Consider the following 24,328-nt stretch of genomic DNA (forward strand, 5'->3'; position numbering starts at 1 on the left):
TTAACCCATGTCAGGGAAAGACAAGGAAATCCCCCAAGCCGCACACTCCCCATTGCCAACACACTCAGAATTTCTTCCTGTCCTTCCAAGAATTATACCTTTAGGAAACTTAGGCCACTTGCCTATGTAAGTATGAGTGTGTATCCATGTGTGCATAAGCACATGCAAACAATGGAGGGTGGGGGGTATATGTTTTGATGGGACTGGCCGGAGGGGACAGGGACAGACGGGGCTTGTCAGAGAGAAGGGACCCTGCCAGGCAGAGTTCCCAGCTGACCTCTCTGCCCACGCCCCCGCTCCCGCTCCCCAGGGTTTGTTAGCTTTGACAATCCAACCAGTGCCCAGACAGCTATTCAGGCCATGAATGGCTTTCAAATTGGCATGAAGAGGCTCAAAGTCCAGCTAAAGAGGCCCAAGGATGCCAATCGGCCTTACTGATCTTCTCTCACTGACCAGCCACAGAAAGGTGAGTCCTTGGTGGACCCCAGGCAGATGGGGCCTGAGTGATGGAGGCCCTGTCCGCTTTGATGTTCCTTTTGAGATGTCAGGAGCACCCACCTCTGAAAGAGTCTGGGAGAGAAGAGCCAGAAGCGAAGGAGGAATCCTCAGCTGGAGACTTTGATGTTTCTCCAAGGATGGAGATGAATTAGACAACTTCCTGTCTCCATAGTCTGGGAGAGACAGTTATGGCAAGATCTAACCATTAGATTAGTAGAACTACCATTGGTAGTTCTACTGCAGGGAGAGCCACAGGGGGCCATGGGAGTAGAGAAGTTGTATGTGGGGAGGGCAGGGCAGGTGGAGGATGAGACTAGAAAAGTTGTGAAGGGTCACAAGTTTGGACACTGGGGAGTTAAGCAAAGAAGGGATAAGATGCAGGAGACTGGGATAATGGCAGACAATATGGAGATGAGGAGAGAAGCAGATAAGCTAAAGAAGCAGGATCCACAGGGCCTGGTGGGGGATGGGGAGAGAGATGACAAGCCCCTTAGGTTTCTGGCAGGGCCAGCTGCCTGCGCCTTCCAGAGACTTGCTGTCTCAGAAGGTCCATGTGGCCCTGCCTCACTTGCACTATCCCAGGGAGCTCTTTGGAGAGGGTGTGGGGCTGGAGTCATCTTCCCAGGAGGACCCAAGGGCACTTCAGTGGATCAGGTTGCTGCCTTGAGCCTGGGCAGCTCTACCCCTGGGAAAAGAGGTCCACTCACTCACCTGAGACGTCACTGCTGGGGCAGGCGGCTCCCTCCTGTCTTGCCCTCCAGAGTGATTTTTGCCTCTTTATATTTTCTTTTTCCTCTCTCCTTATCAACCAATACCCAACAACAGAAACTGAAGAGTGAGAAGAAAGGAAAGGAAAAGCACAGAAATGCTTGAGCAGCCCTTCCCGAAGGAGCGGCCATGGATGGAGGTGGATCGGACCCAAGGCTGGCGCCTGGGGCTCAGGCCACGTTAAGGATTGTTTTCATCAAGTGGGTTGTCCTGTGCCTGTGGCATAGAGCGCAGGCTGGCAAGGCAGCTGGGGCTGGCTGAGGATTGACTGTCTAGGGGAACCAGCAGAGGGCCTTGGGGGTGCCAAGGGCTTCTCCGCAAGGGAAGCCCAGATTTACTTCTTTCAAAATCATATCATTCCTTAGAGTTTAGGGACCAAAGGACTATTGCTTTTTTTTAAAGAATATATATATCTATATAAATTAAAACAAAGAAACAAAAAAAAAACAAAAACAAAAACAAAACAAAACAAAAGAAAAAAACACAAGAGAAACAAAAAGACAGTATAGAGTCTCATACAAGCTGCCTTTAAATATCCCTAGGAGACAGGGTGAAGGAGACCCTTGAAAGCCTCAGCCCAGGCAGAGGGAGGCTGTGAAAAGATTGTTCTGTGTCTCATTCCCTCTTAAATTGTCCCCCCCACCTTGCCTTTTTAAAATAATGAAGGACTTAAGGTCTAGCTCCCATGCAGGTAACAAGGAGAGTTATGGAAGCAGGGAATCCATAATCCCCAAACTCAGAGAGCATCTCTGAAGAGCTCCAGGAGGAGCTCTGGCCTGTCCTGACCTTTGCCACCCTGAGAGGCCCTCTAGCCAGCAGGAGTGTCCTTCTTGACGGCCTTTCCTGTGGAACCACTGCTTCCCCAGACAGGAAGAGAGGGAGTTTTAACCACCCCAGCCTTTCCCTTCCCCATCCAGATAGACAGAGGCCCTGCCTTTGGCTGAGCTGAGACACCTCCTGTTTCCCCTCACCTTAAGTCAGCCCCAGTGTCCCCTTGTTCCAGGCCACCTTCTGTCTCCAAGTCTATGTTTGCCCACCTGTAAAGTAGATTCAGGATATATGTAGAGGGCTGTGACAACAGACTTGGAAGGTTTGCTACTGTATATACTGCCATTGAGAAGGGGATAATTTTCAATATGTAGAAGCTTCAGAATTTAGAGGTCCCTCTTTACCCAGGACCTGGGAGGGAAGTAGATGTTTTGCCAAAATACTTCTTCATTCCTTTAAAAAGTACATCTTTCCTATGCAAGAGTGTCTCACATGTGCTTATCCAAGGTGCTTCTAGATGGTGAGCAGTGTTCAGCTTAGAAGTGGTGTGTGCTCTGTCTGTCTGTCTTTGTCTATCTGTTGTATTCAGTGGGTGCCATATAAAGCTGATCAACGGTGGTGCTTTCTGCCTGCTTCTGTGAGATGGGCAAAAGATTCAGCCTAGAACACCATGACTCACCTTGCCTTGGTCAGCCTGTCCTGGGCCTGCAGGGCCTTGCACATATTTTTCCCAGGAGGATCATTTCCCCTCCACCTCATAGACATGGGACAAACTGGTCTGGGGCCCCAGCCGTGTGGTGGACCCTCTGATCCCCAGATGTGGCTGAGGCTGGAGGCCTCTGATCTGATATTACATCAGACAGGAAAGGGTATGGGAGGGTGGGGTTGGAGGGTTCCTCTTTCATAACAGAATCTAAGAAAACTTGTTCCCACCTGGTCCTCTGTCTTTGACTCATTTTTGGAGTGAATGGGATGAATAACAGATATGGTAATAACATTACCAGGTAAGGTGCAGTGTATATCAACAAATAATTTCCCATTGGGAGAGGAACCAGTGTTGAGGGCATCGCTACACGAGCACAACGCTGACACATAGACTGATCACCCTGGACAGAGGTGGACATATAGAGCACCTGCACCTTCAAACAGACATTCAAATGGCGGCATGGAGGCCCTTCCGTGCTAGGGGCTAAGCACTGTGCTAGGAGCTAGGGCTCAGGCATGTTATAAGTGCTCAGAGCTAGTGGGAAAGACAGGCCACACAGGGTTTGTAATCACAAGCAGTAGAGTATGTGATTCAGGGAGGGGGAGGTCAGTAGAGTATTGATGGGGAAGGGAGGTCAGAGAAAGGTTTCCTAAAGGACATGAGGGAGAGAAGGGTCTTCAAGGATGCATGGACATTTGAACAAAGCTGTTAGGACAGCTGCTTCTTTTTGATAAATTATCTTTATTACCAAGAAACAATAATGATTACCATGTATTCGGTGCCCATTATGTGGCAGACAGTGGGCACTGAGACAAGAGCCTTTTCTCATTCCTATCTCTGTCCTGAACCTTAACTCACTACCAAGTCATATCAAGACACTTGGACCAAATGGCACTTAAACTATCTTGCTTCATGGTTAAGAACTAGCAGACCGTGTGCCAACGCTGCAGAGGTCCAGCAGGGGTTGGCAAACTGTGGCCTGTGAGTAAATCTGGCCTGCAACCTGCTTTTGTATGTCCACAAACTAGTAAGAGTTTTACATTTTTTAAAGGGTTATAAAAATAAAACAAAAAATGAATATGAGACAGAGACCATATGTGCCCCATAAAGCCTAAAATATTTATCTGGTCCTTTAGACAACAAGTTTGCTGACCCCTATTAGATCACGGAAGACTTGTACAATATCCAATGAGTTTGAACAACATGGTGTTTGTGTCTCTGTTGTGTGTGCATGTATTAGTCTGGACTCTTCCAGTTGCGAGTGTCAAAACCCCCACTCAAACCTCAAACAATTGATAAACCAAAGGATGCATTTGCCTTCATGCATGACTAGATCTAAGGGGTTCAGTTGATGACGTCTCCATCTCTTGGCTCTGCTTCCCTTTATATGTTGGCCTCACTAGTTCTAACTCAAATGTCCTAGGGAGGACTTTGGCCAGAATGGACATGTGCCTGCCTCTAGGGTGGAAGAATAGGCCACCATAAGTGACAGCCTCACCAGGCTTATGTGGCAGGGAGAAATGGTTGCCCAAAGGAAGGAATGATGGGCAGATAAACAATATGCATCCACTATATTCCACCCCTTTCGTGCTCAGCATCCACCTATATTTTTCTTGACAAACATAATTTAAAAAATGTGCCTGCCCCACAATGAAACAATCCCGGACCCAACAAAAATAGGAGACAAAACAGAATCATGTCCAATTGCTTTACCAAACCCTCAGTCCAGTGTCCCTTTGTGATGTGCAATTCTTGATCAGGTCTGGATGTCACTTATGATTTTTCAAACTATGGCTAAAAGACCAATTTAGCTTCTAGTGCATAACCAATATGAAATGGGAGAGGGAGGGGCACCTGGGTGGCTCAGTTGGTTAAGCATCATGACTTCAGCTCAGGTCATGATCTCTTGGTTCGTGAGTTCAAGCCCTGCATTGGGCTCTCTGCTGTCAGTGCAGAGCCCACTTCGAAAACTCTGTCCCCCTCTCTCAGCCCCTTCCCCCATGCTCTCTCTCAAAAATAAATAAACATTTATTTAAAAAAGAAATGGGAGAGGGAAAGAGGATAACTTTTTTTTTTTTTTTTTTTTTTTTTTTTTTAAGAAAGAAAGGAAAACTTCCATCTGGAATAGGGGAGAAGAAAAAACAATGGTCACTAACCTATAGCATATATTACATCTTTCTGGACAGTGGAATGAGTTTCGTGGTTAACAAAACTGATTGCTCTTAGTCGTTTCCACTGTGAAATATCTCCTAGTATCCATTGTCCTTTATGGAAATCCCTCGGAGGATGCTCCTTCTGGAACTGAAGCATTCCTCTTCCTTTCAGACATGGTTTTGGGTGTAAAGATTGTCTTAGAGATTATGCACTCCCAGAGCCCTGTATGCCAGATGCAAGGATTCTCTGGCAATACAGTCCTTTCAAAGCAACTGATTTGATTCCTGGGCACTCTGTGAGCTAGTAACCATCATCAAGAATCTTGCTGAGTCCTCGCCCTTGAACCTGGATCAGGCCATTGAGGTTTCTGTTTCTTAGCAATAGATCACACTTTGCCTGTTCCCCTCCCCCTCAGCTTCATGACTTCCACAATGGTCTGTCTATGGTGGTAAGTCAATCTTAATCTGCTCAGTGCCCCCAGAGAAACATTATCTGTTCAACACTTGGCTGGCTCATGATCCAGGTAGCCCTGACCAGATAGTCAAAATCCCTGAGTGGCACTGGCTCCTATGCCTCAGCCCCAAGGAGATGCTTAGGATAGGAGTGAGGCAACCATAGAAGCACTCATTCTGGCCACCCTGCAGCTTGCTCTATTGCTTGCCCTCTGGCCATGTCCATTATTACACTGAGGTCATATCACAAAAGCAGTCCTAAGAGGAGTCTCTCAGTGGACACTCAATTTGTGGGCCCTCTGAGAACTTATATCACTTGGGGACTGTGGGAAGGTCTTCAGCCTTTGGCAGGGCCCCTGGGATTTCTTTCTCCCTGGATGCAACCTGGGTGTCTTCGATTTAGGAAGAAAAGACCTTTAGTCTGAGATGGGGTGAATGACCTCTGAGAGTGAAGCAGATCTGGATCTGCTGTGTGCTCTCACCAGACCTGGAGTTTCACCTCTGCTTCAGTGGAACATAACATGCATGGAATACCCTCCCAAAGAAGATGCCAAGGACATGGAGATCACAGGATCTCTCTTGATTACTTCCAGCTTCAGTTGTAATCTTTGGGCATCCACTGTTCGGATGGCCCCTGCCTGCATCACGACAGAGCCAAATCCATCAGGGACTCAGAGGCTGTTTTTGACCTCTCAGCTTCCCTTTATGGCCAGTACCTGTATACAAGTATGTCACACAGCCTTATGTTTTGGGGATAACCAATGACGGAAGAAACCTCATAGGCCCAGGGAGTTCAGAACCAAGGTAGTCTAAGTAGGTGCCCTTCCAGGCTGAGCCATGTGGGGTCCACAAAGAGGTGACCAAATCTGTGCCAAGTGCAAACTCAGAAAGGGCAGAGGGCCACTCTTTTTCTCCCCAGCCCTGGGCTTTATACACCAATGTCACAGTGTTCTCCACCCTCCAGCAGCCTGGGCTGATCAGAACCTTTGACTGGCGGGCCATCTGTAGAGGAGATTTTGAACTTCCAGGCTCTGGCCTTCTAGTTGCCTAAGAGTGGAGACCCAGAAGTCAGAACAGGCTGCAAGCCTGAGTCTGACTTTTCCCAAGAGAAGTATTGAGTCTCCAGGAGAAAATGCAGGGAGGCAAAAATACAGCCTGTGAAATGAACCTCAGCTTCTCCTATGGAGTAGACTAGAAATGGCCTGAACCCCCACCGCAACCTTAGCCTTGGGCCCCTGACAGAAAGCCAGCAGTCCGGGCTAGATTCTCTGCATTTGAGCAGGAAATCTGCTGTGTCCACAGGACCTTCTTGCTATCTCACTGTTGGGACCTAATGTTGGGACGGGGGTTTTGATTGTGGCTCCATGTCTTAATCCAAGTACTCTAGAAAACAGACTCTGAGGTAAGCGTTGTTGTGCTGACACTGTTTGGGGAGATGAAAGCCTAGGATGATGAGGGGGAGAAAAGACACGGATTGGGAAAGATGTGAAGCAATGCAAGACAACACATTACTGTGTTGGTCACATCTTCGCATGAGCCATGAGGAGAGAACAGGTCACTTGGCAGTGTTGTTTGCTAAGCACATGGAGTTTGCAAAGAGAAACTGCACCTTGGAGCAGCTCACCAAGAGGAGAATTGAGAGAGAGTTTATCCATCTGTGCCCCTTTCATTTCCTGTATCCTGTTGGCCAATGTGCATCCCACAGAGAGCTACCCCCACCATACTTCTGAGTTGCATCAGTTGCCCCCTAAGTGGGTGCTTGGGAAGTCAGATCCCATGGCCTGCCATGTGGCATCTTTATCACAGAAGTGGAAGAGGAGGGGCTGTTTGGCACAGGTGGGGATTTAAGTTAAAGAAGGCACATGAGGTTTGTGACCAATATATCCTACATTTTCCCACAGGATTCACAGTGGGAATCCCCAGGCACCAGAATCCCCAGTACTGTCTGAATTCTAAGTAAAATGTATATATATGTGTGTATGTGTGTATGTATATGTATATATATGTACATATATGTGTGTATATATACATATATGTATATGTGTGTATATATGTGTATATGTGTGTATGTATATATATATGCATATATATATATATACATATATACACACACACACACACATATTAATGTTGTTTTATTTATTTTTGAGAGAGAGAGAGACATAGTATGAGTGGGGGAGAGAAAAAGAGAGAGGGAGACACAGAATCCAAAGCAGGCTCCAGGCTCTGAGCTGTCAGCACAGACCTCAACATGGGGCTCAGACTCATGAACTGCAAGATCATGACCCGAGTTGAAGTCGGATGCTCAACCGACTGAGTCACCCAGGTGCCCCTGTATATGTGTATTTTTTTTAATGTGGGAGAATAGGGGCGCCTGGGTGGCTCAGTCAGTTGGGCGTTGGACTCTTGATTTCAGCTCAGGTCATGATTTCACAGTCTTTGGGATCGAGCCCTGCGTCCGGCTCCGCATTGGCATCGTGGAGTCTGCTCAGGATTCTCTCTCTCTCTCTCTCTCTCTCTCTCTCTCTCTTCTCTCTTCCCCTCTCTCCTTCTCCCCCCTACCCTCTCTCAAAAAAATCTTTTTGGGAGAATAAAAGCTGCATTCAGGTGTGGTGTGGAGGGTCACACTTTTTCTCCAGAGCTTCTCAGTCATTAAGCTCCGGTATCTCCTGTTGGATATCCTACATCTATGCCTTTGTTTTCACTCACTCTAGCTTGCGGAAGAGGGTCTGGCTTTTACAATCTATAAGACTCATGATTGTTTGCCCCTTGGCCATCTAACTTGCTGCCCATAGGCAGAAAAAGCAACTCTAAACAAAGCTGGGCATGGTTCTAGTCATGCTAGCACGGAGACAAGCAGAAATTCAGGACCTTGATGAAACTCTTAAGAGGCCAGCACACTTCAACATCCAGATATTTTTCCAGTGTGTCCCTGAGATCTCCATTTAGGATAGATATGTGACCCAAATCTCAGGGATTTCCAACCTTCCTGCCAGGGAGTATCAGACGCCCACTGCCTCCATTTCATGTCAATTTCACCAACCCCCCCCCCCCCAACCTAGAATCTGCACACTGCATTCCATTTTTGTATTTGAACTGGTTGAAGGACAGGTGATAGAAACCAACACAAACCAGCTTAAGCAAGAAGGAACTGAGAGGTGCAGTGGTTTTACTAACTTTAGGCAGGGCTGAGTTCAAGGGATCAAATAAATGTCATCAGCTAACTCTCACTCCATCTCTCGGGGCTCCGCTTCTCTTTGTGTCTTAGTCCCGTTACCTTCCCTGCCACAGACACACTTTCTCCATGTGGCAGGCAGAGCTGAGTGCCAGAAGCTTCAACATCATACACTCCTAGTGCCATGGAGAGCTTTGAAGGGAAGCCAGAGAGCTTTGAAGGGAAAATTGATTGGCTCCACTTAGGTCTCAAACCCATAACTGAACTAATCACATTGGTCAGAGTGATGGAGTCCCCTACCTGGCCCAATGGGTCATGTATCCATTTTTGTGGGGTGGGGGTGGGGGTGGGGGAGGGGGCAGAGGTGGCATTGTGACTGTCGGCCCCATCAAGCACTTACGGAGGGTAAAAAAATTGTCCTCAGGGTTGGTAAGAATGTGTGATTTGACCTGGCTGGAGTACAGAATGCAGGTGAAGGAGTAGCACAGAATGCAGGTGAAGGAGTAGCGAGAGTCAAGTGGAAGCCAGATCCATAGAACGGGCATCAGTTTTATCACGGGAGCAGGAGGGAGTCATTGATGGGCTTTAATAGAGGAGTGACATGATCAGATTTGGGTTTTAAAAAGATCCCGAGGGACAGCTTAAGTGGAGAATAGATCAGAGGAGTAGATCCCGGGATAGAGGGTCTAGTTAGGAGGATAGTGCAGTGGTTCTGGTGAGGAAGACTAGGAATACAAAGGAGGGATTGATTTAAGTTGTATTAAGAGCCAAAACGTAAGATGTTTACGAGGTGTCTACCCTTTTCTCTCAGGGTTCAGGCTGAACAAGTCACAGATACTATTCACAAAGCTGGGAACACAGAAGAGATGCAGACTGACAAAAAGATGACTTTGCCTGTGAGACATACAAGTAGACTTGTCTACAAGGCAAGTTATCCAAAAGACAAGTGAAAGGGTGGAGATGCAAATTTGGGAGTCCTAGTCACCTGCAGTCAGCATGCCACACAGGATGATTTAAACAGAAAAGCCAGGGGTACCTGGGTGGCTCAGTCGGTTGAGCGTCCGACTTCAGCTCAGGTCATGATCTCGCGGTCTATGAGTTCGAGCCCCGCGTTGGGCTCTGTGCTGACAGCTCAGAGCTTGGAGCCTGCTTCAGATTCTGTGTCTCCCTCTCTCTCTGCCCCTCTCCCACTCATGCTCTGTCTTTCTCTCTCCTCTGTCAAAAGTAAATAAACATTAGAAAAAAATTTTTTTTTTTTTTTTAAATTTTTTTTCTCAACGTTTTTTATTTATTTTTGGGACAGAGAGAGACAGAGCATGAACGGGGGAGGGGCAGAGAGAGAGGGAGACACAGAATCGGAAACAGGCTCCAGGCTCCGAGCCATCAGCCCAGAGCCTGATGCGGGGCTCGAACTCACGGACCGCGAGATCGTGACCTGGCTGAAGTCGGACGCTTAACCGACTGCGCCACCCAGGCGCCCCAGAAAAAAATATTTTTTTTAAAAAAACAGAAAAGCCATTTGTTGAAAGGGCACTGGGCGGGAGGGGGAGTTAAAGTATTGCCAAGCAGGACATGCAAGCTTGGGAAGTGAGTGGGAACAATGGCAGGCCAGTCCACCAGAACAAAAGCCAAAGTGAGGTGTCTAAACGAGACAGTGAGAATACTGCTACTTTCACCATCAGTGAAAACCTGCTGTTTCTATTGCTAGGACGAATTCTCCACGGTTCTATTTCTCTGAATCATTTACTTCAGAATCTGCATTTCTGAGGACTACTTGGCCAGGCCTATGTCACATGCCTCTGTCTTAGCTGGTGTGGGGGAAAAAAAAAAAAAAAAAAAAAAAGGCCCAACCTTTTCAATGTCTGTCATGGCTCAGCTTATCTACTTGTAAGAAGGAAGGGGAATCAGATTCTAAGAAACCCCAAATTACCAAGGTCTGCTTCAGGTGGGTGCTATTGAGGTTGCTGGTAAGAGTGAGGAGGTGAGAAATTGGTGTGGACTAAACTGTTTTCTTATTTATTTACTTTTGTTTTAAAGTAATCTCTACACCCAATGTGGGGCTCAAGCTCATAACCCCGAGATCAAGAGTTACGCGCTCTACACTTCAGCCAGCCAGGTGCCCTGTTTTCTTATTTCAATGGTGAGTGCAAGAAAAGGAGTGCACTAAGGATGCCGGGAAGGGCCCATGTGGGTGTAGGAAAAAATGGGAAAAGCATAGCCCATAGGAGCCAACAGAGGAAAAGGGTGCAGGTCAGGGTGATCAACAAAGCCAAATGACATCAAGCAGTCAAATAAATTAAGCCTAAATATTTCCAATGGGTTTTTCAGTTCAAAAGTCATTTGCAACTTCAGCAAAAGTATTTTCAGTAGAGATTTTAGGAAGAGGTCACTAGGTCTAAGGCACTAGATTTCAGGAATACATGGAAGGTGAGGAAGTGGAGATGAAGAGTCACACGACTCCCTAGGAGCTTGTGGAAGGCAAGAAACAAATGTGTGACAGTCAGTAGTGTGTGGGATTAAAATGGGACTTTTTTATAAAGGTTGGGCCAGTTCATCAACTTTATGTGCTGAGATCAAAGAGTAGGGGAGAGGAAAAAGTTGAATATCCATGAAGGCGAGGCTTAAGTGAAGGAGCAAAGTTCCTGAAGAGACAAAAGGGAATGAAATACACATCACAATGGAAGGATTCGGAGAGAGACCTCTCGTCTCTGTGAAAGAAAGAGTAGGAGAGATTCAGATGCTTGGAGGGGACTGAAAACTAAGACAGTTTCCTCCTCCGTGCCTTTCTTTTCCCCCTGAAGCAGAATGGGGGACGATGGCAGAAGCTGGCCTGTAGAGAGATTGCTGGGTACACTGTGGGCCAACTGAGGAGACTGGATTTGTAGTAGACTCTGCATTGGGTACAGGTTATGTTAGCTTAAATGATTTAATCTAGATAAATGTGACTCATAGACACAAGGTCAGAGGGGCCTGGGAAGCTTTTAGGAACCAGAAACCAATCTCACTGTTTCTGGTCACTGCCTCTAGATGGTTCATTCTCCTTCTGCAGATAGTCTTTCTTCATTTTTCATTTCTCATTTCTCATGGTAGGTGCCGGGAGGTAGGTGCACTATAGCTCCTGAATTTTTATCTCTTCTGTTCAAGAAACCAGTCCAGTTAGAATCATAATCTCTCGTCCCTAATCCAAGGTTCCCAGGAGAGAACATTTGCTTAGTACAGCTTGGATTAGGAATCCACTCACAGTTCAATAAATTGCAGCCATGGTGCCAGGGGTCACATAAAACAAACACAGCCCTGGGGCCCACAGATCTGGAGCACGAGTGTGGAAAATATAATGCCCAAAGAACAGGGTTCACAGGCTGGACTAACTCAAAACAGTGCCCACTCACAAGCTCAGCTTTGCAGGATTGGGCGATTTCCTTTATCTTAGTCTAGGAGGGGTGGGTAGAGGAGGTAAACAGCTGGAATTCATAGAGGGGAGATGGGAGGGGGGTGAAGAGGGGAAATCCTGGAAAGTTATGAAATATTGGATTTTGACATTTTACTCATGGGGACAGACCCCCTCTGCTTACCCAATGTACTTATGTTCAAACACTCCCATGCATGCACGGCTTTTAAAAGCTGTTATGGGGCCCTTGCTGGGGAGTTGTTTTAGGGAGCGGAGCCAACTCCTTCCCCAAGCACTCTGAGACTAAGGCTAGAAGTCCTGTTATTTTATAGCCCTCACTTTTTTTCAGTTATTATGGATGTAACAAACTAATACTAAGACGGTGTTGTGGCCCAGGCTGAGAGCAAGATGAGAAGACTGGGGAGTGGGCATCAAAAAGGAGAGGGAATCAGAAAACAGATGCTGAAGATATCCAAATGTAAAAAACATCACCAGGGATCTTCGAACCGAGGCTGGCTCAAGAGGGATAGATATGACATGTGCTTATATTACTCAGGGCGAAGCTTTCCTTGTGTGTGCTGTATCCAGCTAAAAACAGGGAGTGAGGAAGGAGAGTACAGCTAACATAAGCCTTTCCTCATTAGTGCTGATGGAAAAGAGGGGCATATGGGAACCCTAAGACACCAATTCTGATAAAGATGAAGGGAGATCTGGCCATGTCTTAGGTCCATAACCACAACAACCACAAATACAGCTTCCATTTATAGACTACTTCCTAGTGTCAGGTTCTTATATGTATTATATTGAAACGTATGAAATTGCAGGTATAAGGTTCAAGCTGTTATTTCATGCTCACCACAACAACCCCATTAAAAGGTATTATTGTCCCCAGTTCACAGATGAGAAAACTAAGGCTCAGAGAGTGAAAGTCGTGCTTTGAGGCTTCCAACAGTCAGTGCTGAAACCAAGCTTTGAACCCAGATTGTTTGAATAGAAGGCCAAAGTGCTTTCCGGCACACCGCAGCTACCGGGGGTGCAGATGAGTTAACCTTAACAAAAGACCCTGAGGTCCGCCTTTGCAAACCTGAGATTCTTAAAGCCCCTCTGGTCTCAGGAAGCCCTTCTCAATCTCTACGTGCCTCCGGCCACTAACGAGGAGAGGCACAGGGGACGGCCTTCCCTGCTCATTCCTCCCAACCACACGGGGCGCCAAGTGCCAACATTCTCTTTCAGAAAGCTCTCCCGTACCCCCACAGCCCCTCTTGTTTTTCCACGCACCCGCCCCAACCCAAGGCGCAGGCGCCACCCCTCAGCTTCTCACCCCTCCCAACCAGCGAGCACGGCGCAAACGACGGAAGCTTGGCGTCCGAAGCTGTGGCGCGCCCAGAGGCAGGCCGCACGGCGATTGGTCAGGCGCGGGTCACGTGATTCCGGTGTCCCCGCACGAGCATGCGCAGAGTGGGTCTGCACGCCCGTGACGGAACGACGAGGCGTAGGGGTGCGCGACCTCGCCCGCCCGGCCCGGCCCCCTCCCCTTGGCCTGCCGCTCCGCCCCCGCGGGGCGTCCCGGGCCGCTCGTCCCCTCAGCGGCGGCCGCACGCGGCCCGGGGTCGCCGTGAGTACTCGCGAGGCCGGCCTGTGGGGCGGCCGCCACGGGGACGGGGCGGGGCGGCCGGGCCGCGGGAAGGGTGCGGGGCCCGCCCCGCCTCGGCCGGGGTGGATGAAGTGAGGGTCTTGGACCGGGTGGCTCTGAGGGGCCCTCCTAGGCTTGACAGGCTGCGCTCAAGGCCGGGCGGCTGGCGACACAAATCGGGCGCAGAGCTTCTTCCCCGGGAGGCAGGTGTTGGGTGTCTTTGGCGTCTCCGTAGGAAACCAGAGAAGAGCTGTGACTGCTCCCTTTAGGGAGGCCTCTGGGCCTGCCCTGGAAACGAGGATGGCTGCCAGTGTTTGGGGGCTAACCTCGTCCTTGCTCTCCACGGGGTATACCGGAGATAGCGCTTGCCTTGGAGAATCGCCCCTCCGTGGGTTCTCCCCCGCACTCTTTGTTCAGTGGCCTAGGCTTTCTGAGAAAGGAGCACTTGGTATAGAGAGGAGTAACCCACTTTCCCAGGACTACAAAGCTGGGAGTTACGCCCAGAGTTTAAACGTTGGGTTCGGAGGGTTTTTTGACTAGGTGAATAGTTGTCACACCGAGAACCGCCTGTGGACCTAGGGAAAGACCTTTGTGTTCCAGACTTGAGGCTTATTTACGCTTGGCCTATTTCCATGCAAACTGTAAAGCGCTTTGTGTTAGCTGCCCTCATCCAGAGTAAACACTGAGCTGAACAATACCCTTCCTTGGGCACTCTTCACACAGTCTATACTTGGCCCAGCTTCTCTTGAAATGTTCCCTCCTTCACCTCATTTAGATAAATCAGATAGATGTTTTCTGCTTAATGCATTAAACAACTACCTTAATCAGTCATAACCACATTACAGGAAAATTGGATGTAATTAGGACCTGTCAAATGTGCTTAAGTCCAGGTTCCACTATACTGATGCTAAGCAGCTTCCTTGGTCTTCCTACACTTGAGTATTCTATGTATAACATGAAAGCTGTGAAATAGATCATCTTTTAGGCTTCCTCCTCTTTCAGATGTCTGTGATTCTGTGAATGTCATGCATGACCTCCGCCCCTTCCCCACTCTTTTACTTTTCAAACCCATTCTTTACCTCCAGAGGAATGGGCATTGAGAGTAGAAGATGGGAGTCTCTTTCCCTAAAACACCCTGGTTGGGAAACGATGGTAGTTCCTGACTTGTTTCTTCCCTGGACAAGAAAAATTCCCTCTGAACTACCTTTTTCTCCTTGTGATAACAGCAGAAACCGAGCAGCAACAGCCCTTGGAGAGAGACTAAGTTTTTCTTGACTTCTACGGTGACAGAGACCTTGAGAAAGTTGGTACTTCTGGCCTACGCTGCCAACATCCTACCACCCAGCCCAAGACAGCCCACGCTGGACATTAGTGCCTCCCTCTTTATTCCTCTGTGATCATCCAGATCAGCACCTGACTGTTTATTTTCAAATCTCACAAACCCAGTTCAGTCCTCAGATCTTCGTAATTTTGGTTCTCAGGTGAATAGAATCTTGTTTTTTAAAGTCATTTTTGTCTATGTGTAGACATGTTTAGGTTCTTGTATGTATCTCCCCTTTGTTTTGGGTATCCAGCAGACAGTTCATTCATTTATTCATCAGTAAGTACGAGTTGAGGGACTGACAACATAGTAAAGAGCCAAAGCCTCTGCCACCACAGAGCTTATACTTTGGTGGGAGATAAATACAACAAAGAAACATTTTGTATGTCAGGGCATTGTGCTGTGGAAAAATATAAAGCAGGTAAGGGGGATGGATAGAGAGTGCTAGTGTGTGTGTGTTGAGGTTTTGCTGTTTTATATAGGATGGTCAAGATGACCTTTGAGCAGAGAGCTGAAGGAGTGAAGCAGCAAGCCATATGGATACCTGAAAACCATTCCAAGAAGAGGCAACAGCAGGGACAGAGGCCCTGTGGTGGGAATATACTTGTTATGTTTGAAGAACAGCAAGGAGGCAGTTGTGGAGTTTCAGGGATCATTTTCCTGTTCACATTTAGAGTTGATTTTTTAATGAGAGCCCCTGAAAAAGTACAAGAGTAGCCTGTGTTTTTTTTTTTTAACTTGTTATGAAGATTTCCAACTATATGCAAAGGTAGAGCATAAGAAACCCTCATGTACCCATCACTCAGATTCATTAGTAATTAATGTTTTGCCATATTTATTTCATCCCCCCCCCCCCAATCTATACCCCCCTTTTGGGGCTGGAGTAGTATTTTAAAGTAAATCTCAGGTATCAGGCCATTTTATCTCTAAGAACTTTAATTGTAATTTTCTTTTGCATATTTTTAATGAGTGAGGCAGTGCTGTCAGTGAGAGGACAGCTATGGTGTGTGTACTGGCATTGTGCCATATGTCCCCATCCTGGATCAGTTAGTTACCAGACTTAAGTTGGTATTTGAGGAACAGACCACTGGCCCCTAGAGGACACAAGGATTTAGAACAGTGGTTCTCAAATTTTATCATGTATCAGCATAACAAAGGGCTTGTTAAAACACAGATTACTGGACCCCATCTCTGGAGTTTCTAATTCAGTAGGTCTTAGAGTCTGAGAATTTACATTTTAAACAGGTTCCCAGGTGATACTGATGTTACAGATCCCTAAGCCCACTGTGATCTTCAAACCTAAGGTTCAGTAGAACCGTATTAGAGACCAAGAACACCTCTGCGTAAAGTTGGAGTAGGTGAGACAGATCCGTGCAGTGCCAGGAAGGCCTAGACAGTGGTTCTTAATTTTGCGAAAGGCTAGGGGTTAGTGTGTTTCTGACTGTTTATTCAGATCATTATTGCATTTTTATTTGGGGAATAGGTTCCAAGATGAGACCACTCAGACCATGTCTACCAGGGGATATTCAGTGTTGTCTAGGGATGTTGATATTTAATAAGAGATGATGATTCAGTTTGAATAAATAGGGGTAAAGCTTTCTAAAAGAATCTTGATTCTAATGGGGGTTGGTACTATGAAGAATGTTCCAAAATGAACTAACTAGACAAAGTAGGTAACGTCTTTTCCTGTCACCATCACTTTTGGCTTCAGGGGTTGATATGCATTATGATCTAGAGCAGGGACTTGCTCCAATCCCCAACTCTCAAGCTTAAATGGAACAGTAGTGTCTCATGTTTGTATAGTGCTTTCATGGTTCATTATCTTTAAAAAAACTATGTGTATAAGTATGTGTACATGCATGCAAGTATGTTTATGTGCAAGTGTCTGTATATTTGTCTAATAAAAGTGTATCCATAAACATGTGTGCCTGTGTAAATACCATCTAGCTATTAAGTGGTGATGAAACCAACTGTTGTCTACTTTCCACAGGACAGTGACTTGTTATCACCACAACAGCAGAGCCTGCCATCCCCAGCAGATCTACAGTCAGCCCCTGACATCACCCCCTCCCTTGTCTCCCTCTGTGGCCTCCTAAATGCCCATCCCATTGGCCTGGGTTCAGCTGGTGGTATGGAGGGGTGCTGCCTAGCACTGACCTGGGATTGTGTGTGACCCACTGACCCAATGGTGAGAACTGACTTCCCACCTCTCTGACTGGTCATCCAGGGGATAGATGGGACACCTTTTCCTGTTACTCTCCCTCCCACCCTTTTGAAAGGTAGAGTGGTTATCTGAAGTTGAAAGAAGGAGAAGGAGCATGGAGACAGTATTACTTGGTGTGTGTACAGGTGGATTTTCTTCTTGGGAAGGAAGGAGAGTTAAATAAGAGGAAGGGAGTAATAAAAGAGCTTAGGTAAGCATGGGAGCTGCTTTGGGGTAATGATCTAGAAGAGGCCAGCTTGTGCTAGGACCTAGATATGCCCAGGAACCAACATTGATGTTGAAGTCTGCATCCCTACCCCCCTGGCTACCAGAGCCTCAATCAAGAGGGCCAAAATTCCAGTGCCCTGTTTTCCTCCATCCCTCCCAAGGTCAGAGGTAGGCCATGGATATGACCAGATTCAGGAAGAGACTGAAATGCTCCAGAAGAGTGAGGTGAAGGGAGTATAGGGAATAGGGTCTCAGTTCTATCCCAAAGGACCTCCCATTATTTGTGGGAATCTATTTTGTATCCTATTGCCCTCCTGCTCCATGGGATAATAGGGATCCAACAAAGGGTTGTATCCTTGTTTTTCATCGCTAGGACATCAAAGGCCAGTTCTGGAATGATGATGATTCGGAGGGAGATAATGAATCAGAGGAATTTCTCTATGGAGTTCAGGTGAGATTACAGCCCCTAAGACCCATGTTGGATAGTCTAAATGTGTGCTTCTCTGAATTTACCAAGTAGTAAAAGATTATTCTGGAGCAGACGTAAGATGAGGATATGATGTTGGTGCAGTCTGAGCATTGTCTTGCCAGAGCTGATTTCATATTCTTGCTCTTACCTGGAGCTCATTCCTTTCCCAGAGTAAACTACATTCTCTGTACGTGGAGGCTACCCCATGTGTTCTTAGTTAGAAATAGTGATTTTTTTTTTGACTCTTCACCAGCCAGCGGCTGTCATTTCATTCATCAAGGTCAAATTTTTAAAAGATATCCTGCCAGTGATTGCTTCATGCCATCACTCCCCAGGGCACAGTCCTGAGCAGGAATGTTGGATTCTTTGCACAGAACCATCTGAGTTAAATTCTGTACTCTTCAGCCTGTTCTGAGTTCTCCTAGAAGGGATACCTAAGTATCCATGGTCAGGGTCTGAGAGGAAAAGCTGGAAACTTAAGGCTGTGTACTCATTGAGCAAAGCCTGCAATTGGTTCATAGAAGCTTACTAGAGTGGAGATGGAGGGATACTTGTGGCCAAAGATTGGTGGCTAGGGATACCATCAAGAGCTCCTTCGTAAGAGCAGCCTTTTGCTTCTATGTACTGCTGCCATTTGATTTTCCTGTTCCTGGTGTTCATGTTCTTTTTATTTTTCATCTCTCTCTTTCCCCCTCTATTTTCCCTCCTCCCAAACCTCCCCACCATTTTTGCTGCTGACTCAGGGGAGCTGTGCGGCTGACCTATATCGACACCCACAGCTTGATGCAGACATTGAAGCCGTGAAGGAGATCTACAGTGAGAACTCTGTATCCATCAGGTGGGACCCCACTTCAGGAGCAAGCCACTTCTTTCTGAGCTGTTAAGAGGCTAAAGGTTTTTTCTTTTTAGGGTTTAATAGGGGGTCTGTGGACATGGATAAATTATGAGCTTAGTGATAGGTAGTGGGAATTTCTCAGAATACTTAAGCTTAGCTGACAGTGGTGAGTGGGGAAGTATAGCCACTTTTTTCAGCAGTTTCCTCTATCCTAGATCCCTTTAGGCTGATAGTTTCATCTTTGAGGTAAGAAAGGCTTCTGGCCTGGAGAAAGCCCTGATCATGTAAGTGGCTTGAGGCTGCAGCTAAGTCTAGATACAGAGCTACTTCCCACTCTTCCCTCTCCTCTGGCCCCAGGCTCAGTTCTCCCTCCACCTCAGTCTCTGTTCCCTTCTTTCTCCCTTAATGAGTCTCACCTGTGTCTCTGTAGAGAATATGGAACTATCGATGACGTGGACATTGACCTCCACATCAACATCAGCTTCCTCGATGTAAGTGGTGCTAGTACCTGCCAACAACATGTCTAGCTGGACTTGTGGATTTTGTCATGTAGGCCAGGAGTCTTGTTCCTGAGTGCTGCATTTGGAGCACATATTCTTCATCCCTGTCTTTCCTAGACCATCAGCAGACAGTGGTGTGTACTGTCATGTGCATGTGTGTGTCATATAGGGAAAACTTCCAAGTCCATTCCTCTCTGTTGCTAAACTGGAAACTCTCCCTTACTCTTTTAGGAGGAAGTCTCTACAGCCTGGAAAGTCCTCCGAACAGAACCTATTGTGTTGAGGCTGCGATTTTCTCTTTCCCAGTACCTTGATGGACCAGGTAAAGGCAGTGACTTTGGGCAAGTAGGTGCTCTAAGTGTGGTCTAATCCAAAGTCCTAAGTTAACTGAGCCAGAGAAAAGCTAGAATAAGGCTCTTGGGTATATACTGCAGGCCATTGGTGGGGGCTTTTCAGTTTGCTGTCATTCGTGCATTCCCTGTCACCCGATAGCCATCCCCTAAAGGCCTTCTTGGTTAATGAAATTGTTTTCTCTGGTCCCAGATATTATTTATTCCTTCCCTTCCCCTCAACATCCTCATAGAAGTTGAAGTGATTTGAAATGGGTCAGACAGCTCCCAGAATCTACCCTCTGCTTCAGATGTTTTCCTTCTCCATCACTATTGTTTAGAGTACCCTTAGAATCTGAGGAAGCTCATCCACTGAATTGGGGCTTTGGACTCCCAGGAAAATAGAGATATGTACATACTAGGAGCTTTTTCTTCTCTTTGCAGAACCATCAATTGAGGTTTTCCAGCCATCAAATAAGGAAGGGTTTGGGCTGGGTCTTCAGCTGAAGAAGTAAGAACTTTGATCTTTCTGGTTATGGACATATGAGGGAAAGAGACGGACATACGGATGGACAGGCAGACCCTTGGACGCAGTGTTTCCTCCCCAAAATATCTTTCTGAGATGGGCCTAAGAAAGACTAAAATAAATTTGGAAAGCCAAATTTATGGTTAGGTGGAAGAGCCTCTGGTTCTGGGGTGTCTGGCCTTGAGGCTTCTGGAGGTGAGAGGGGGCTCATCAGTACTTACCATTTAAGGAAAAGTACAACTCTGGAGTTAAGGTCTTGATCTTCATATTTTCTCTTGTGGTTTTCTCAGTGTGGGGCTCTAAAAGCTCAGGTAGTTTATGAAATATGTTGAGTGCCTTGGTATACAAAGAGAAATAAACGAATTATAGATTCTACCCTCAGTGAAGTTCCAAGTAGAGTCCATTGGATACATGTTCTAATACAAGTGAATATATAAGGTTTAGAAAGAATGTAGAGGAAGGAATGACTCAGTCTGGTGGCGGGTGGAGGGCTATGAGTGAATGAATGAAAGGAAGATGATTCATGTTTTCAAGGATGGGTAAGAGTTGCCCATGCAGACAGATTCTGAGCATGAATAACATTTGCAAGGGCACAGTCAGGTGAAGCAGCCTGTGTGTAGGAAGCTTCAAGTAGTTAAATATTGCTAGGAAAATACAAGGGGAGAGTGTAGGAATTGAAGTCAGAGAAGTAGGAAGGGGTCCAAATCAGAGAGGATCTTGGGCTTTTATTTTCTAGGCAGTGGGAGCATTGAAGGGTTTTAGGCAAAGAGAGGCCATGGTCAGACTGAGTTTTAGAGAAATGATTCCAGTAGCACTGTGTAAAATAGGTAGGAGGGGGTGAGACAAGAAACCAAAAGTCTAGGAGGTTTTTGTAGACGTCCAGACATGAGATGATGAGGGCCTGAGCCAAAGTGTGATTATAGGTGCGAATAGAGATGAAAGGTGGACTATAGAGATTTGTGGGGTATAAAATCAGTAAGACTTGAAGATTGATTCAGATATGTCATGTGTAGTCATAAGAGCCAAGGAATAGTAGAAAATTACTCTTAGGTTTCCAGCCTAGATGTCTGGGTAAATTGTAACACCACTGATTTAAATAGGGGAGGAACAGGTTTATGTGATAAGGATAGATAATTAGTTTCATTTTAAGCATGTTTAAAGGTAACCTTGGGATATTCAAGTGGAGGTACTCAGTACATAGATATGTAACAGGAGAGGTTAGGGTTGAAAATATATTTAGTGTATGGATGGCAATTACAACCAGTTTAGAGTACGAAATTGCTGAGGGAGAACATGGAAAAGAAAATAAGATCAAAGGCAAAACACCCTTTAGCATCCAGACAAAATACCCAAGAAACCAGCAGGGTGGTCAGAGAAAGAAGAAACATTGAAGGTAGGTCAGAAAAGTTGGAGAAGAATAGGAAGAGAATGGTGTCTCAGAAGGCAAGGAAGAGAATTCCTACAAGGAGGGCCAGATGCCGGAGAGGATAAGTAAGAGAACTTAGAGTTTTTGTCAGATTTAGCATGGAGGCAAGAGCAATCATCGTGAAGAAGTGAAGGTAGAAACAAAATACAGTGACTTGAGAAGTGAGTGGTTGGCAATGAAGTAGATACAGTAAGTGTGGACTGAGATATTTAAGTGAGGATTGGAGGGGAAGGAAATGCAGCTAGATCAAGGTATAGGAAGTTGAAACTTCTGTAGACTTTAGGAAAGGAACTGATAGGAGAGGGATATGATTAATGGATCAAGATCCCTAAAGAGGCAAGAAGGGACTGAGATCTAGAACCCAAATAGAGATATTAATAGAAGGGTCATTTTGTTTTCAGAGAATGGAGGGATTGAGGTAAGAGTAGAAATAGAAATAGATTTTGTAGTAGGGTTGGAAAATTAAGGGAGCTGGTAACTGATAGCTTCAGTTTTTTCTGTTAAGAAGGAAGAGATTCTCAGCCACAGGTGAAGTTAGGAGGTTGATGAAGGCAGTAAGGATTTGGAATAATAGCTTAGAGTAATGCCAGAGAGAACTCATCAAAGACACATGAAAGGATTGGCAAGACTAGTGGAGGGCCCAGCTCAAATTGGAAGCCATAAGTTTGGGATGTAATTTTTTTGCTAACAATGTCAGTACCCCTCATGTCCCTACTCCTTTTCTTCACTATTCACAAGGTAGAGGGTGGTATCCAATTGCATCCCACTACCCCTTTCCACTCTCAGTATAGTCATTCTTGGCAATAAATTCCCAGATTCATGGCCGTTGAAGGCTCAGCTTTCAAGCCTTCCACTAAAGGCTAATCATCTCAGAATTGTTCTGGTCTATTAGATTAAGTAATGGAAGTAGGTATTTACCCCCTAAGGTAAAGAGGTTCTTTAGGACAGTACATTTCCATGGGCTAAGGTCATTATCGCGAGGTCTTCAGACACACATTCCCCCACTACAGCTAGTTTTACCATCCCTGGGTCTGAATTTTAGATAAGTTGCTTTTCATAGTTCTATTTCTTGACCTACTCCTCTGCCTGAGTTTTGTAAAGCCTGTTGTCTTTGATTCCTTAGGATCCTGGGTATGTTCACATCCCAACAATGGAAACATCTCAGCAACGATTTCTTGAAGACCCAGCAAGAAAAGAGGCACAGTTGGTTCAAGGCAAGTGGTACCATCAAGAAGTTCCGAGCCGGCCTCAGCATCTTCTCACCCATCCCCAAGTAAGTGCTCCCCGAGAAGCAGATAATCTCTAATGACCTTAGTCTTGTCTGAGCTCCCACCCCACCTTCTTGATTACTTACACTAATCTATTTGCCCTCTTCCAAGGTCCTCTGAATTCTGCACCTTTAACTATTAACACCGACCTACATAGTCTTGTCCCCGAGGTGTCTTTATCTTTGTACTTCTGACACCAGTATTCATACCTTGTCCTTCATGTAAAACACAGTACCTAGCTCATGGTATGTTTTTGCAGAAATGTATGCTAATTTTTTGTCTTTTCTTTCTTTGAACCTCATCATTATGCCCTCTACTAAGAAGGCAGAGTCTGAGAATAGGTACCAACTCCTTTCTGTCATGAAAGGGCACACTGATTGATTATCTAACTTTTGGAAATAAATACTGTCCATTCTCTGTCTCCAGGCCTACATTGTCCACCCTGGTGCCTTCTGATCTTCCCAAAGGCAAATACAAACCCGGATTTATAGTTTTCCAGACACTATTGTTGACAGACAGACATCAGGCTTTTTTGGGTTGCAACTACTTATTGCTTAGTACAGTATTCAGCACTTTTCATGTGTATATAAACACGCACACGCCACGCACATACACACACTGAGTAAATTAAACAGGCATCCTGTCCAGGGGATCATTCCCTACCTGGCCTAGCTGCTGTAGAGATTGACCGAGACTTTGCCTCTGCCTGTCCTCCCATGTTCCAATCCGAAGAACACACAAATAATGACATAAAAATCAATTCAGGTTTGTGATTTACTTGTTTTAAAAGTGTTTAAGATCTGGGGCACCTGGGTGGCTCAGTCAGTTAAGCGTCTGACTTTGGCACAGGTCATGACCTCACAGTTCGTGGGTTTGAGCCCTGCATTGGGCTCTGCTCAGAGCCTGGAGCCTGCTTCAGGTTTTGTGTCTCCCTTTTTCTCTTTGCCCCTCCCCTGCTCACACTCTGTCTCTCTTAAAATCTTAAAAATAAATAAAATTTAAAAAAGAAAGTGTTTAAGATCCGGTGTAACTTCCCTCAGATAAGAGTTCTTCTTTGGCTTAGGTAGGTCCCTTCACCCATTCTGGCTTAGGATGCACTTATCTCCAGTGTTCTTATAGGGCTCATACTGAATCCCAGTTTTATCACTTCCCTTTGCTCTCTGTCCAGGTCTCCCAGTTTCCCAATCATACAGGACTCCATGCTGAAAGGCAAACTGGGTGTACCCGAGCTTCGAGTTGGGCGCCTCATGAACCGTTCTATCTCCTGCACCATGAAGAACCCCAAAGTGGAGGTGTTTGGCTACCCTCCCAGCCCCCAGGCAGGTCTCCTGTGCCCCCAGCACGTGGGCCTCCCTCCCCCAGCACGGACCTCTCCTTTGGTACATGGGCTGGGGAGGGTTTGACTTGGGTGTTAGGAGGGTGGGAATGGAAACGTGGGAGTATAGCTTCTCAAGGTGAGGTGAGACTATGGTTTTTCAGGCATCCTAAATCAAACTTGGTCACTCTACAATGAATGGGTGGAATGGAGAACATTTTTTAAAAGCTGAAAACATCTAAACTATCTGTCAAGCTTCTTTGATTGTAAGCCATGAAGCAGGGAGTCTGGGCTTGGGCATCTTAAGATGTCATGTATGATTTATTAGGTTGTGGTTAGGACTTGGTCATCAGCTGCTGTATTAGC

The 24,328-nt window shown here is 46.2% G+C and overlaps 3 protein-coding genes across 20 annotated transcripts in view; all 3 read left to right on the forward strand.

The window, feature by feature from the left end:
- The window catches only part of CELF6 (CUGBP Elav-like family member 6), a 31,368-nt gene extending 28,397 nt beyond the window's left edge, over positions 1–2,971 (forward strand). For all 10 annotated transcript variants that reach the window (XM_058737145.1, XM_058737142.1, XM_058737146.1 and 7 more), the window contains 2 exons: positions 311–466; positions 1,324–2,971. In XM_058737145.1, the coding sequence (XP_058593128.1) occupies positions 311–438 (128 nt within the window). In that variant the 3' untranslated portion in view covers positions 439–466; positions 1,324–2,971. The remainder of the gene's footprint in view (positions 1–310; positions 467–1,323) is intronic.
- Positions 2,798–15,044, forward strand: LOC131517903 (uncharacterized). Its single transcript, XM_058740549.1, has 5 exons — positions 2,798–2,903; positions 6,060–6,150; positions 9,333–9,447; positions 12,970–13,524; positions 14,769–15,044. Exons 1-5 carry the CDS (start codon positions 2,798–2,800, stop codon positions 14,937–14,939), a joined length of 1,038 nt encoding a protein of 345 aa, XP_058596532.1. The 3' UTR covers positions 14,940–15,044.
- A 274-nt stretch (positions 15,045–15,318) lies between these two features.
- Positions 15,319–24,328, forward strand: part of LOC131516305 (protein mono-ADP-ribosyltransferase PARP6) — a 59,510-nt gene continuing 50,500 nt past the window's right edge. For 3 of the 9 annotated variants that reach the window (XM_058737165.1, XM_058737164.1, XM_058737166.1), the window contains exons 1-8: positions 16,864–17,051; positions 17,668–17,745; positions 18,507–18,601; positions 19,029–19,089; positions 19,330–19,420; positions 19,872–19,938; positions 22,503–22,652; positions 23,816–24,026. In XM_058737165.1, coding sequence (XP_058593148.1) covers positions 17,049–17,051; positions 17,668–17,745; positions 18,507–18,601; positions 19,029–19,089; positions 19,330–19,420; positions 19,872–19,938; positions 22,503–22,652; positions 23,816–24,026 — 756 coding nt within the window. In that variant the 5' untranslated portion in view covers positions 16,864–17,048. Of the gene's footprint in view, positions 15,456–16,853; positions 17,052–17,667; positions 17,746–18,506; positions 18,602–19,028; positions 19,090–19,190; positions 19,233–19,329; positions 19,421–19,871; positions 19,939–22,502; positions 22,653–23,815; positions 24,027–24,328 lie in introns of those variants that run through there. The other 6 variants (XM_058737169.1, XM_058737170.1, XM_058737171.1 and 3 more) reach the window with 4 other exon arrangements.

Source organism: Neofelis nebulosa, chromosome 7 (assembly GCF_028018385.1).
Source record: "Neofelis nebulosa isolate mNeoNeb1 chromosome 7, mNeoNeb1.pri, whole genome shotgun sequence".
In the NCBI taxonomy this organism is placed as follows: Eukaryota; Metazoa; Chordata; class Mammalia; order Carnivora; family Felidae; genus Neofelis; species Neofelis nebulosa.